The sequence below is a fragment of the Tarenaya hassleriana genome, unplaced genomic scaffold (assembly GCF_000463585.1).
Source record: "Tarenaya hassleriana unplaced genomic scaffold, ASM46358v1 Cleome19, whole genome shotgun sequence".
Classification (NCBI taxonomy): Eukaryota; Viridiplantae; Streptophyta; class Magnoliopsida; order Brassicales; family Cleomaceae; genus Tarenaya; species Tarenaya hassleriana.
This window is the reverse complement of record NW_010965304.1, coordinates 962,085-976,934: the sequence shown is the minus strand read 5'-3', so window position 1 is coordinate 976,934 and position 14,850 is coordinate 962,085. Positions and strand designations below refer to the sequence as shown.

Here is a 14,850-nt window from a genome sequence, read left to right as displayed (position 1 = left end):
TGTTGGTAAATTAAAAAAAGAAAGAAAGAAGAGAATCTTTCATGGTTTTCAGAATATTCTAATCGACCGATAGATGGAGAAATGGAGGATTTATTTATTTTAATTAAAACTTCATTTTCCATGTTAATTACCATTATATTTTTTTTTGAGAGAAACACATCTGAAATTTGTATAAAAATGTTTGATTAAATTTTTATAGAAAATTTCCATGTTTTAAATTCTTTTTAACATCCAAAGTTTGCATCGAGATACTATTAGAAGTTTAGAACAAAACTAAGCGATCTATTTGATTTTAGAATTTTCCATATATCTACAAAATTATAAGATTAGTCTAGACTCTAATCTTCGCTTCTAAAATACACACATAATAAAAATACAATATTGATTTCTAAACATTTTTTCCAATTAATGAAAAACAAGCATCAACACATATCTTTATACCAAAACAATGGAAAGTAGGGTATTTTTGACCACCCTAATCCAAACTAATTGAAAATATATCACATAAATTGACCATTAGTGGTTCAAAACCTTAATCGAAAAAGTTGATGAACAATATATTTTTAGCTGATTTGGTCCGATTAAATAAAATTCGATTTGATCCGCTTCATTAAAACTCGTTTAATATTTTCGATTCTCTTTATGTGACAAAAACTTTAATTAGTTAACATGGGTCAAAGTTTGTCATGACACCATTTTTCAAATTCAGATTTATATTTTAACGTGTCTCAAGTTCGGAAATTATTATTCCAATCAACTAGTTCATGAATTTATTTTCCACCAATACTCAATTTCGGAGATTTGTATGAATTTATCCTTTTATATAAGGATTATGACTAGTTTGACTAGAATTTCAGTTGCGGGACCCTTGACTTGGCGATGACTGTAGTGACATGTCAGTGACCTTGTTAGAAATTTTCAATATATATATATATATATATATATATTCAAATTATGCTTGGCTTCGCCTTTGGCAACACCCGCTTCAGTTCACTCGAGGGTGAGACTCATGAGGTTTCGGCCCAATTATGTATCCAATGTGGTTCTTGTCTGGTTTAGATTTGGTTTGGTAACATGTGTTGCATATCAGAATAAAAATTCGGTTTATTCCGGTTTAGATGATTTTCATAAATATAAATACGTCAATAACACATTCAATGGGAATAACAAAGCAAAAACTTCCACAGAATATTATACGCTATGGAGCGGAGAGAAGAATCTTCACTCAAACAACTTTAGAAATTATATTTTTCTAATTTTTTGTTTGCTAATAAAAGATTTTTTTTTTTAAAAAAAAGATGACAACCTTTGTACTGTCCCTAAATCACAAATCGTGGAACGAAGAAGTTGCAAGTTGGGGTTTTTAACCGTACCAGTCCCGACGAACAGTAACCCTCGATCCCTTTCTCCGTTTCGACCAAAATTTAGGGTTTTTCCATTTTTCTCTTTTTGCTTAAACTACGTCAAATTAGAGTTTTTTTTTCTTCCCTCCCGGGGGTTCGTCATTCACCGAAGTGGGTGCAAAAATAATCTCGAATTTGGCCTCTTTTCACGCACCGTTCCGTTTCGTTTTGTCTCGTCCCGTCAAAATCTTCTGGGATTTCGGTTTGGTCCATGAATTCGAATTGGGTTCTTCAGTTCATCTGAAAATTTCTGGTCTTTTCTTCGAGACCCAGTTACCTCCGGAGCTCGTTGATGGTGTAATTGCAACACAAAAGGGAGTGTCCGAAACTGTGCTTTGGGTTTCTGTTGCGGAGTCTTCGGTTTCTTTTCGAATTGAATTTTAGTCTCAGAGAAGAGGAAGAGGAAGAAGAAAAGGAGATGATTGCGGAGAAACCCAGTTGGGTGAGGCATGAAGGTTCGCCGATATTCTCCATTGATGTTCAGCCCGGTGGTCAAAGGATAGCCACCGGAGGTGGTGACCACAAGGTGCCCTTTTTCCCTTCGCTTCCGTTGTTTTCTAAGCTTTTTTTTTTTCTGGTTAGTTCCTGAGAAACGGCCGACCCCAAATAAACGGGATTAAGGCGATGTTGGTGTTGTTGATGTTGTTTGGTTCCTGAGAAAATAATGCTGCAGAACAAGTTCGTTTGTCATGTTTTCCCTGATGGTTTGGTCTTCTAGCACATGGAGTACTAAATACTCGAATAAATGCGAATAGGATTGAGTTTTTAGTGAGTTCTTATTAGTGAAAATAGTGTAACCAATTATGATTTCTTGGAGCACTTGATTTTGTCTGAGTTGTTAGGAGTAAGGTGACGCTAAAGATTTCACGAGCGAACTACAATTTCACTTATATCTCCATGTTTCAAGAGTAGAGATACATGATTATCTCAACATGTACTTGAAAGTCTTGTATCTTTCTTTCTGTTGGGTTCTATCAATTCTAGTGTAACCTCACTTGGAGTTCTGAGAATGTCTGCGTACATAATGTATGTAGTTTCCTTGGCGCTTGTTTAGAATGATTGGTTTTGTTTTTACTTATTACTCGAGTGTTAGAAGTTGTCTTGGGACAGTGATAGACTGCTTTCTCATGTCTCAGTGGCTGCATCATTTGGATTATGTCATTGATATTGTTTGATGAGTTTGTTTAGCATTAGCAACTGAAAAGGTTTAACACGGAACTGAATATTTGAACCGTGTTGTGGTAAACCGTGTAACAGTGATTTGAAGGCACTGAAATACTGGTTTTGCGGGTTGATCTTTCTTTGCCTAATGGCTGGAAATTGTTTCTTCTTTCATTTTATGGAGTATACTTCTTGGCAAATCTCTTTTATGCTGTAGAAATCTGCAAGCATTAGCTTGATGGTACAATACTTGTAAAATACTACACTGCATACTCTAACTGACGCTCTCCTTTGATCATATTTGCTATTGTTGAATGTAGGTCCGGATATGGAACATGAAGTCTGTCGACACAGATTTACAAAAACATGACCCAAATCAGAGGATTCTTGCAACTCTCCGTGACCACTTTGGGTCGGTCAACTGTGTTAGGTGGGCTAAGCATGGTAGATTTGTGGCATCGGGTTCTGATGATCAAGTGATCCTAATCCACGAGAGGAAGCCCGGTTCAGGAATCAGTGAGTTTGGCAGTGGAGAACCCCCTGATGTTGAGAACTGGAAAGTTGTAATGACTTTGAGGGGACACACTGCTGATGTGGTAATTATGTCATTCTTTTCCATCTTAACCACCATCATTAACTTCAGTGGTTATATTATAACCGAGTGACTTTTTTTCTCTGCTTAAAGTAGGTGGATCTTAATTGGTCTCCTGATGATTCAATGCTCGCTAGTGGGAGTTTGGACAATACGGTCCATATATGGAATATGAGCAGTGGTATTTGCATAACTGTTCTTAGGGGACACTCAAGCTTGGTTAAAGGAGTCACCTGGGATCCAATTGGCTCATTTGTTGCGAGTCAATCAGATGATAAAACTGTCATAATATGGAGAACAAGTGACTGGAGCCTTGCGCATAGAACAGAGGGTCACTGGTCAAAATCGGTACACATCAATTTATTCTCATAATTTCATTAGGATGCAATTATGTAAAGAGGATGTTAAATAAAGGGTTGATTAAGGATTATCTTGTCGTTTGAGGGAAGGGTAACACAATGCATCCTAATGTTTTCCTTTGGCCGGTTATGACTAATGGCGAATATGTTTTCTTTCAGCTTGGATCCACGTTTTTCAGGCGCCTTGGGTGGTCCCCATGTGGACATTTCATTACTACCACTCACGGGTTTCAGAAGCCAAGGCATTCTGCTCCTGTTCTAGAGAGAGGGGAATGGGCTGCGACGTTTGATTTCTTGGGGCATAATGCTCCAATCATTGTGGTGAAGTTTAATCATTCAATGTTCAGAAGATCCATGTCTGGTGCACAAGATGCAAAACAAGTCGGGTGGAGCAATGGGGCTTCCAAGATAGGAGGGAAAGATTCACAGCCGTACAATGTTATCGCGATAGGGAGTCAAGACCGTACTATAACTGTATGGACAACTGCAAGTCCACGCCCTCTTTTTGTTGCGAAGCATTTCTTCAGCCAAAGCGTTGTAGATCTATCATGGTAAAAACATATGCTCTTTTTCTATATGTGTTGTATGATTTATTGATTAACCGTTACGTTTTACTTATGGTTTTGCATTGTATTTCAAAGTGCGCTGCGGTTTCCATATGTTTCTTTTTTCTTTAATATCAATTACGATTTTCCAAAGAATCTATGGCCAGTACTCTGGTGTCATAATTGATTTTCTATAAAGAAAACACGTAGAGAGAAAGAATAAAAATCTGATCATGTTCTGTCATGATTTTTAACCATTTATTTCTCCTTGCAATTACAGGAGTCCTGATGGGTATTCGCTTTTCGCGTGTTCCTTGGATGGAACAGTGGCAATGTTTCAATTTGACACAAAGGAACTGGGCCACAGGCTAACTGATGCTGAGCTCGATGAATTAAAGAAAAGCCGGTATGGAGATATCAGGGGCCGGCAGGCAAACTTGGCAGAGAGCCCAGCCCAGTTATTACTTGAAGTAGCTTCAGCAAGGCAAAATAATGGTAAGAAGGCAGTATCAGACGTTAAGCAAAACCAAATGACAACAAAACCTTCTACCAATGCAGATAGTACAGTGAAGGTTCGTAAATCTCAAGTTGAAGATCGAAATAAGACCGCAGAAACTACTGGTGACGCATTAGACAAAGCTGCAACCTCAACTCGGGTATCTAGTCCTGTGAAGCAGAAAGAATATAGGAGGCCCGACGGAAGGAAGAGGATCATTCCTGAAGCTGTTGGAGTCCCTCAGCAGGAGAATAATATTATGATTAGCGGGCAGTCTCAAAATTTTCCGCTTGTGTCATCTGATCTTAATAAGGGAGATAGCGGAAATTTTGCTGCTGAGACCGGCAATAGGGATCCATCCATAAAGGGAGTGGTGGGCAGGAACTCTGATCTTAAAAAGCGTTCAGGGGTTACTGCTCGGGCTACTGTTACTGAGAGCCTTGTTATCGAAAAGGTTTCTGAAACCGCTGGTAGAGATGGAGGTATAAATGTCGAACAATCAACCGGTATGAAGGGATCTGGCTCAGATCTGTTCATTAGGGTGTTCGACAGGAAAGAAGGGGAAGATGTGGTACCTGTTTGCTTGGAAGCTCATCCACGGGAGCATGCTGTAGACATTTTTGGTGCTGGAAGTACATCAATGATGAAGGAAACCGAAATTCTCTGCACAAAATTAGGCCAAACTATTTGGTCTGATCGGATTTTGGGGGAAGTCACAGTCTTAGCCGGGAATCCAAATTTTTGGGCTGTTGGGTGCGAAGATGGAAGCCTGCAGGTGAGAATAATTACTTTGAGTTCTTTTGTTTCAGTTTTTACTCGAATATGAAACTCCATCAACCGGAATTACTAAAAGGATTTGATGCTACTAATACCATTCCTATTAAAAAAAATATGCTTTTGGTACCTGACATTTAAAGCATATGTTCGACTTTATTTTGATGTTGTGAACTTGTTTCCTCGACTGATTTTACTCCATTTGGTAGTATTTTTTCGGTACTTGGATGTTTGAGGATATTTCAAAATCCGACTTTGGAGTTAAATTGAGGTACCTGGTCGGTATATTTAACTCCCGGATAAGGAAGAGAAAAGTAATATGGTAACAAATGCAATGTGTTGCCTTTTGAGTAAATTTCGAGATATTTTGTTATAACTTGTTCATACCTTTTGAAGGTCTATTCAAAGTGTGGAAGACGTGCTATGCCTACTATGATGACGGGATCTGCTGCAACATTTATAGATTGCGACGATAGCTGGAAGTTGCTACTGGTAACAAGAAAAGGATCTTTATATGTGTGGGATCTATTTAATAAGAAATGTCTCCTACAAGACTCGCTATCATCTTTAATATCTTCTGATGTCAGACCATCTTCCAAAGTTGAAGGTATGCTGTAAGACTCCTAATAATCTGTTATTTCCTCATCCATTTGTATGTCTTTTAGCACAAGACAGTATTTGATTCCAAAATGGCTGGACTCTCGAGTATCCTGAAAATGATCGGTAGTCCATAATCAAAGAATGAGGACTTTGCTAATTATATTTATGGCCATTTCTTAGTCCAGTACGGTATTTTCCCCATAACTTATTTGGCCAAATCTGTGAAATGAATTTATGTCGTCACGGTGATAGAAGCTCTAGCTAGCTGATACAATCTTGTTTTTCAGGCATGATAAAAGTGATATCTGCAAAACTATCCAAATCTGGTTCTCCACTTGTTGTTCTAGCCACCCGTCATGCCTTCCTCTTCGACATGAGTCTAATGTGTTGGCTGAGAGTGGCTGATGACTGTTTCCCCGCCTCAAATTACAGTAGCTCCTGGAATTTGGGTTCTGCTCAGTGTGGAGAGCTTGCTGGTTTGCAGGTTGACGTCAGGAAGTACATGGCTAGAAAACCTGGATGGAACAGGTCGGTGTCTCATCACAGTATCTTTATATTCATGAAGTCATTCTTGGCAATTTTCAATGTTGAAAATATGACAATAGAGCTTATTTATAGTCAATTCTTTGCTTCTCTTGTTTCATTGTGTCTTTATCTGTGATACTTGCCCTGTTTCTTTGGTATGCATTACAGGAATTTCCCTGAGCCCCCGATTTCATATTGTATTTACTTCTCCTGGGTGTTTACATTGCAGGATAACTGATGATGGGATGCAAACCCGTGCACATTTGGAATCTCAACTCGCTTCCTCCCTCGTTTTGAAGTCCCCGAACGAGTATCGTCAGTGCCTTTTGGCTTACGTGAGGTTTCTAGCCAGGTCTGTGTCGTTTTCATTTGTTCGATGATATTTTCTGTTTTCAAACATTTAGTTTGTCATCTTAGGTTCCGTGAACGAGTGTGTGAGTTTTTGCAATGCATAATCTGGTCTAGAATATCCATGATTGATTTCACATATCCATCCTAACGGATGTTAAGCTTCTAGAATGACCGTTATGGTTGCTTATCACTCACGGCACTCATTTTCGGTTGCTTCGTTTTTCAAGGCACCGAACTTTCTTCACATGTTTTGTCTTCAACAATGAGGGCTTTGCTTTTGCAGAGAGGCTGATGAATCGAGACTAAGGGAAGTATGCGAAAGCTTTCTCGGACCTCCAACTGGAATGTGTGAAGCATTATCCTCCAGCACGAACGTGTCGTGGGATCCCTTTGTTCTGGTAATGCCCCTGTCTTTTTTAAAGATCTCTCCCCTCTTGTTCTTTCAAGTCTCCTTAACGAAAAGATGAAACCTTTAAAACTCTCTTGCTCTTGGATGATGATTTCCTAATGCTCCTCAGTCCTCATCACATTTTACATGTCCACAGCGAAAAAAGGCTGAAAACAGAGTGGTAAATGAGGAAGAACACATTGAACTTTTATGATTTCTGCTGGTTAGTTCTGATTTTTAAAAAGCATTTCTTTGAGGGAGAGGAACTATATGGTAGTCGGGTTTAAAGGGACATTGTGATTGTCGCCCTTTTGAAAAGATAGAATTCGGAAATCGATTTGGTCGAATTGGAAAGCTTGGTATCTACTTCATATTTGGTTCAAAAGCTGTGATATTTAAAGCCCAAATTAACGAAATCCAGTGTTTTTTTTCTCTCGGGTTTTACCTGGTCTGGTTTGATCGATTAGGTTTCTCCTGGTTCGAGAAACACCTGTCTGAATTTAACTGTATTTTCAGGGCATGAAGAAGCATAAGTTATTACGAGACGACATTCTTCCTGCAATGGCATCAAACAGAAAGGTCCAGCGTCTGCTCCATGAGTTCATGGACCTCGTTTCCGAGTATGAAAACTCGGAAACAAACACCGAGACAAAGAACCTGAAATCTTCCGCGACCACTGATCCAATGGACTCGGATCCTCCAGACATGACAACAGCTACTAATAACCAAGATTCTGCAACTCCAATGGCCATAGACAATGGCAATCCTGTTCCTGTCGGAAACTCTGAGGTCGGGGATGCGAGAAAAGACGGGAAAACGGGTTTGGGAGATCGAGATAAGCAAGACCCGGATTCTGGAAACCCTGGTTCTTGATTTTCTCTGTGTTTTACTGTAAATCGGATTCATGGATGTTGTAAAGGCCTAATCTTTACCAGGAGACCAGAGGAAACTGATGATTCTCAAGTAGTTTCTCAGTTTAACCGTTTCTTTTTAGTGTCTTCGGCTGATGTAACAGAGAATGCTGGGAGTTAAGCCGGTTTAGGATTCAGTGACCGGTCCGGTTTAGAGTTGGTATTGTATTTGAACGTAATGGGAGCCGGTTCAGTAGGGCTGAGACCGGTATTCCAAAGTTTAAACCGACTTGTTCATTATTGTCCTGATTGTTGTACCTAATCGCCAATCGGGTTGTCTACCAAATATGTTTTTTTTTTTTATAACCAATAAGTTTAATGGGCTTTCGACCCATTTAAATATGTTTGTTGTTTGGATCTGCCTTTAGGGTTTAGTTTATTAACACGAAACCCCAACCCGCATGATACGTTGATCAAAAGAATAAACTTTTTTAGAAAGATTTATTAAATCTGTAATTGACATTATATTTTATTAATATCTACAAAAATATGATATATCCAACTAAACGGAATATGTAATCTTGGTAACGTATAAGCTTATATATGATAAATAAGAGAAAATTCAAAACATTTGAAAATGTCCTTCCGATCCAAATGTGAAACCGATATCTTCACGTATCACTAGAGAACAAATCCGATGACAAATGAATGTCAGAGTTAATACATATATACATATATATATATATATATATGTGTATATTATATAGGTTGCTGCAAATTGTTCACCATCTCCACCTACATGCCTCGATAAAAAAAATTTATATATTACTGAGGGTTAGAGAAGAAGATTAATGATATATATATGCATGTGTAGTGTATGATGGCATGTCTAGTTTTATTTTATAACAAAGAATAATAAGGTTTGGTCGAGAGGTTAGACAGTCTTGTTTCATAAGTTTGTGTTACACAATCAGCATTGGACAGTTACAAATTAGCTTACGTGGCAGTGGACCGACTTGATTATAATCGAACTATTATGATTCTATACTCAATAAAGTGATGTTCTTTTTATAAAAGTTTTAATTTAAGTTTTTTCCAATTAAATTAATACCAAACAAAAATGAAACGTTAATTTATGAGGGCGAAAACGCAGTTTCCAGCAAACGCTGTTTTGTCCCATACAAGAGTAAAACCTCGTCATTGACAGAATTTTTTTTTTTTTTTAGATAATCCTGAAGTTTACCGAAACTTTGCCCCGACTACATCTTCTAGAGGACCGGATAAGTCCAGGTAAATACCTCTCCCCACGCTTGAATTTGAACACACGGTGGGAATATGTTTTTTCATGTTCTCTCACCACTAGACCACCCAAACTTAGATTATTGCCACCACTTATACTCAACCTTTGTAGTTTTTTTTGGGGGTACGAATGATCTCTTTACACTTTGGTCGTACCTTATAAACCCTTCCATTTAATCTTCACCCTCCACAAATCATTCCCCCTCTCTCTCTCTCTCTCTCTCTCTCTCTCTCTTCTGTTTTTTCATGTTCTCTCACCACTAGACCACCCAAACTTAGATTATTGCCACCACTTATACTCAACCTTTGTAGTTTTTTTTGGGGGTACGAATGATCTCTTTACACTTTGGTCGTACCTTATAAACCCTTCCATTTAATCTTCACCCTCCACAAATCATTCCCCCTCTCTCTCTCTCTCTCTCTCTCTCTCTCTCTTCTTCAATGGAGATAGGAAGTGTTCTTCAGTTCCTCGAGAACAAATCCATCTTGGTCACTGGAGCAACAGGGTTCCTTGCCAAGAGTACTCTCACTCTCTCTCTATATATATGTATATAGTGTGTGTGTGTGTATGTGATTGTATGAGTCCATGTCCATCCACAGTATCCACCAACAAAATCTAGACATATACATCGAGAAAGATACGCACACTTATATACATTATTGTGTGTGTGTGTATATATATTAATATGTATGCATGTATTTGTTTCCATTTCTTCTGATTATAAAAAAAATTGTGGAAAATAATCGGAAATAGATCTTATTTGGATTTTCTTCGGATCTATCCATTCTGACACCAACAACTTTTTATATATCGTTACACTTGCTCTTTTTCTTTCCTTTTAATATAAACATGCCGGCTTTCGGCATTATTTCCAAAAAAATAAAATATATGTACCTTTATTCCTTAATTTTAAATAAATATTTTTTTATATTATTATATATATGCAGTTTTGGTGGAGAAGTTATTGAGGGTTGCACCAAATTTAAAGAAAATCTATCTTCTGCTCAGAGCATCAGATGAAAAATCTGCCGCTCATCGATTCTACAATGAGGTGTGTATTTTCTCTGTCTTTTGTCAGCTATTATTATTATTATTATTATTATTATTATTATTATTATTATTATTATTATTATTATTATTGGTGGTGGTGGACGGACCACACACCAGTGGTGGTGTACGGACAGCCTAGCCCTATAGGGTAAAAAATAAAAATAAGGAAAAAAGAAACTAAAAACATGCAAAAGGTTTCAATAAAATGATATTTTTTTGGTTAAATGAAAACAATAAAATGATATTTGTTAAGACACATTTAAGTTTTATGTCAACCCGATGGTCAAGACATTGGATTTTTCTGATTTACTCATTGAATTAATTAAATGTTACCATTTTCAGATAATGCTCAAATTAAATCATGGCATTATAGTGATATTTAGGTTATATATATTATATATATATATATGAAACGTTGTCTACAATATATACATATATATCGGGCCTCCTTAACAAAAAATAAATGTGTTGCTCCTACCCAAAACAAATAAACATGGTCTGCAACTATACTCCATCAATCTTAACAAAAAAAAAACAATAGAAATGCCTTGAGAGGTATATATATAAAAAAAAATGTTCAAATGATAGAAATGTTGGGTCTTTTTTTGGAAAAAAAAACATTGGCATGCTTAAGAGAATAATAAATAGAGAGAAAAAGCCTAGTCGGTATCAATCTATATTACCATAAGGTTTAAGTTGTAAAAAAAAAATATTAATGGAAGGTGGATGTTATGCAAAGAGAATACAAATATCTACATATACAAAAATGAGAATTTAAAATTTAAAAAGAAGTAAATTATAAAAATAATGAAATATATAGTAATAATAATGTCAGAAATATAGAATTTAATATTTTATTGCGGAGTGCAGCTACTTATATTATCTATATGAGAAGACATTGTGACTACAACAATATCTAATGCTTCCACTAAGTTTTAAATCTGAGGAAAAATCCTAAAAAAAAATATTGAAATCTTCATCACAAAAAACACTAAACTTTATTTTTTGCCAAATAAACATTAAATTTTTTAAATGAATCTAAAAAAACACGAATTTTTTAAGTGAACCAAAAAATACTTGAATTTTTCTGTGATTAAAAAAAAACTGAATTTTTTCAGTGATCTAAAATAATATATAAACTTTTTTCGATTATAAAAAAAAATTAAGTAAAATAATCTAACATGTTTGCATCTCTTTGTACCACCTCAATCATTTTGTTTATTTTGATAATTATAGAAGAATTAAGTGTTTGTTTTGTCAAATTTAAAAAATTTAATGTTTATTTGATAAAATAAAAAGTTCAATATATTTTTGTCAAAATTTAAAAGTTAGTATTTTTTTGGAGAATTTTTCCTAAATTTTTGAATATATATATATATATATATATACACACACACACGCACATGATTTTAGTCTTTTAGTCGTCGATGCTCAATCCACATCACGTAGAGATGGTGAAATTAATGGCCTTTACTCCCCCGGTTCCTACTCCTTTGGTCCAACAAAACGTTTTTTGTTATGGGATATATCGATGTTTTTATTTTCGTATTTTTTTCATTATTTAACATATAATACCAAATCCTTTTTTTTTTCATATTGTAATTGTCCAACTTGTAATGTTACGTGTGATTTAGTATCCAATAACCGATTATTTCTCATTTTTACAATGTTTTAATTTGGATATAAATATTCACACATGCCAACGAATTTTTACAGATATATAAAATTGTGAATATCTGAAATATGGGAATCGGATAAGAATACTGAAATTATATTTTTATCAAAAAAAATAAATAAATCATGTATGTCATTGTCTATATTTAATAATATGGCTATAAATGATATAATAATGATGATGACCGAGGGTTAGGTCCGGATGGCCCGCACTTTAAATAGGCCATTAACATATGGTCTGAGAACTGATAGTCTTTGGTAAAACGGTCTGTTTTCACAAATTAATTTGTTGGGCTTAAGGTGATATATATAAATCGTTTCGTTTTTGTTTTTGGCACATAAAGGTTAGATAAATTGTATCAATATTTTTTACTACAGTTAAAACCGACGTAAAAACTCACTAAAAGTTATGCTAAACAGTCCAATTATGATTTTGGCGCAAAGGATTTTGAAATTTTACATAATAATAATAATAATATAGTTAAAAGTTGGGTTTTATATCATATGGTTGGTCCAAATGCGCAGATTTTGGGGAAGGACTTGTTCATGGTGGTGAAGGAGAAGTATGGTCCAAGTTTAAATTCTTTAGTATCAGAAAAAGTTGCGCTTGTGGCTGGAGACATCTCCTCGGAGGATTTGGGCGTTCAAGATTCCAACTTGGCCGATGAGATGATCCATGGACTCGATGCCATCATCAACCTGGCTGCTACTACTACTTTTGATGAGAGGCATACATACATACATACATATATATATATATATGTATTCATTTTCAAGATATTTTTTATGAAAAATGAAAAATTCTGATTTGTCGTAGATACGATGTTGCGCTTGGGATCAACACGTTTGGCGCTGTTCATGTCTTGGACTTTGCGAAGAAATGTGCCAAGGTTAAAGTGCTTGTGCACGTATCTACAGGTACATATATATGTCTATGCGCACACACATCTGTGACATGCATATACATCATGCACATATACGCACATTTAACGAAAATTCCCGAAAATTCTATATCATAGTAAGTAGGTCAAATCTCGTATATACATATAGTTACCATAATTAATACCCTTATATATTGTGTCGCAGAAACTGCATTCATGATATATCATTAGGTCTAGGATGTCATATTTATCTAATGCAAAACAAAATTATTTGGAACTGCTATTTGATCAATGTTTAACCGTGAAAACATGCCACAGCTTACGTTTGCGGCGAAAAGTCAGGAACGATAACGGAAACGCCCTATCGGTTAGGGCAGACGTTGAACGGGACCACCGGTCTAGACATCGACAATGAAAAGAATTTGGTAGACGAAACACTCGAGAAACTCCGAGCCACCGGAGCATCGCCCGAGACCGTCACTCGAGCCATGAAGGATTTGGGACTCTCTAGGTTCGTATATGCGTTTGCATTTTGCGTTTTGCGTTTTGCGTTTGCGTTTGTGGAATCTCTTGATACCAAGTGGGATGTGCAAATGATTAGGGCGAAAGTGTACGGATGGCCAAACACTTATGTGTTCACAAAGGCGATGGGGGAAATGTTGGTAGGGGCAAAAAGGGAAAATACTTCTCTTGTGATTCTACGTCCCGCTATTATCACAAGCACTTTGAAAGAGCCTTTCCCCGGTTGGACCGAAGGAGTCAGGTATCTTTTCTTTATTTATTTATTTTTTTCTGTGACCAAGTACTGGTCCAAGATTCAAACCAATCTCGGGGTCGAAAATCAGCCAGATATTTGGAATACACGTTCCCCCGAATTTGAAATTCGAACTTGGGACGGAACAAACGTTTTCTTTACTCTTCTCATTTCCCTTTCACTATAATCAATTATATATATATATATGGTTTGGTTTAACAATTCGGTTTAGTCTGGTTTTGAACCGATTTCAATCGGTTAGGTTTAGTATTTGCGCCAAGATGGTTGGCTATGATATTATTACTGGTTTTGTTCGAATCTAATCTGAATTGAAATAAATTTTTGTTGGATAAAGTTTTTATTTGGTCGAAATGTCGACTCCTAGTTTTACGAGCCTGATCTTCAGGGATGTTTGTGATCTAATTACATAGAAAGGGGGCATAATCTAACGAATTTCAAGTTTTGGGGCAAAACTGAAAATTTTAGTTTTTTTAAGCATTATGCATACACTGATATACATTTATTTCTTTGACAGGACAATCGATAGTCTCGCTGTTGGATATGGGAAAGGCAAACTCACATGCTTCCTTGGAGATCTTAATGCAATCTCGGATCTTGTAAGTACCTTATTATCCTAACACTAATAATATAACGAAAAATAAAATAAAAAAACACATTAATTTGGTTTTATTAAGATGCATATATCAAATTAATATTTATTTTTATTAAGTTTAAAATAAATAAAAATTAATCTCACTGGTTTTAGAGACACGCCCTATCCAATACCGTTACATCTTATGTATAACACTTGCTTGAATTATACACATTACATCCTAGATTTGTATCATTTGCAAAAATATCCCTGAAACTTTTAAGATATGACAATTGAACCCGTAATTCTCAAAATGAATATTATTCACCCCATTGTTTTGAATTTGATACCGGTTCAAGCAGATACCGGGAGATATGGTGGCGAATTCTATACTAGTATCCATGGTTGCTCAAGCCGGTAAACCGAACCAAGTAATATACCATGTCGGTTCATCGGCCAAAAACCCGATGAAAAATTCCAAGTTACCGGAATTCGGATACTCATATTTCACCAAGAAACCTTGGTTCGACAAAGACGGGAAGCCGGTTCGTGTA

At 36.1% G+C, this 14,850-nt stretch overlaps 2 protein-coding genes across 2 annotated transcripts in view; both read left to right on the top strand.

Annotated features, from left to right (window-relative positions):
• The first annotated feature begins 1,351 nt into the window (after positions 1–1,351).
• On the top strand, positions 1,352–8,391 carry LOC104810914 (protein HIRA). The gene is made up of 10 exons (XM_010537377.2): positions 1,352–1,929; positions 2,885–3,160; positions 3,253–3,504; positions 3,675–4,066; positions 4,341–5,331; positions 5,727–5,937; positions 6,218–6,458; positions 6,685–6,807; positions 7,090–7,204; positions 7,711–8,391. The coding sequence occupies exons 1-10, from the start codon at positions 1,822–1,824 to the stop codon at positions 8,065–8,067; spliced, it is 3,066 nt and encodes a 1,021-aa protein (XP_010535679.1). The 5' UTR covers positions 1,352–1,821; the 3' UTR covers positions 8,068–8,391.
• A 1,160-nt stretch (positions 8,392–9,551) lies between these two features.
• LOC104810913 (fatty acyl-CoA reductase 3) overlaps positions 9,552–14,850 on the top strand; it is a gene marked incomplete at its 5' end in the record, with an annotated part of 5,977 nt that continues 678 nt past the window's right edge. The window contains 9 exons of the mRNA XM_010537376.2: positions 9,552–9,579; positions 9,748–9,864; positions 10,293–10,396; positions 12,595–12,797; positions 12,887–12,987; positions 13,269–13,461; positions 13,552–13,713; positions 14,240–14,321; positions 14,659–14,845. Of these exons, the coding sequence (XP_010535678.2) occupies positions 9,552–9,579; positions 9,748–9,864; positions 10,293–10,396; positions 12,595–12,797; positions 12,887–12,987; positions 13,269–13,461; positions 13,552–13,713; positions 14,240–14,321; positions 14,659–14,845 (1,177 nt within the window). The remainder of the gene's footprint in view (positions 9,580–9,747; positions 9,865–10,292; positions 10,397–12,594; positions 12,798–12,886; positions 12,988–13,268; positions 13,462–13,551; positions 13,714–14,239; positions 14,322–14,658; positions 14,846–14,850) is intronic.

What these genes read in the sequence shown, in the direction of transcription:
- LOC104810914 (XM_010537377.2), top strand. Translation starts at nt 1,822, where the DNA reads ATGATTGCGGAGAAACCCAGTTGGGTGAGGCATGAAGGTTCGCCGATA. An exon ending in GCGAAGATGGAAGCCTGCAG is followed by an intron (nt 5,332 to 5,726) that starts GTGAGAATAATT and finishes TACCTTTTGAAG; the next exon opens with GTCTATTCAAAGTGTGGAAG. An exon ending in TACGTGAGGTTTCTAGCCAG is followed by an intron (nt 6,808 to 7,089) that starts GTCTGTGTCGTT and finishes TTGCTTTTGCAG; the next exon opens with AGAGGCTGATGAATCGAGAC.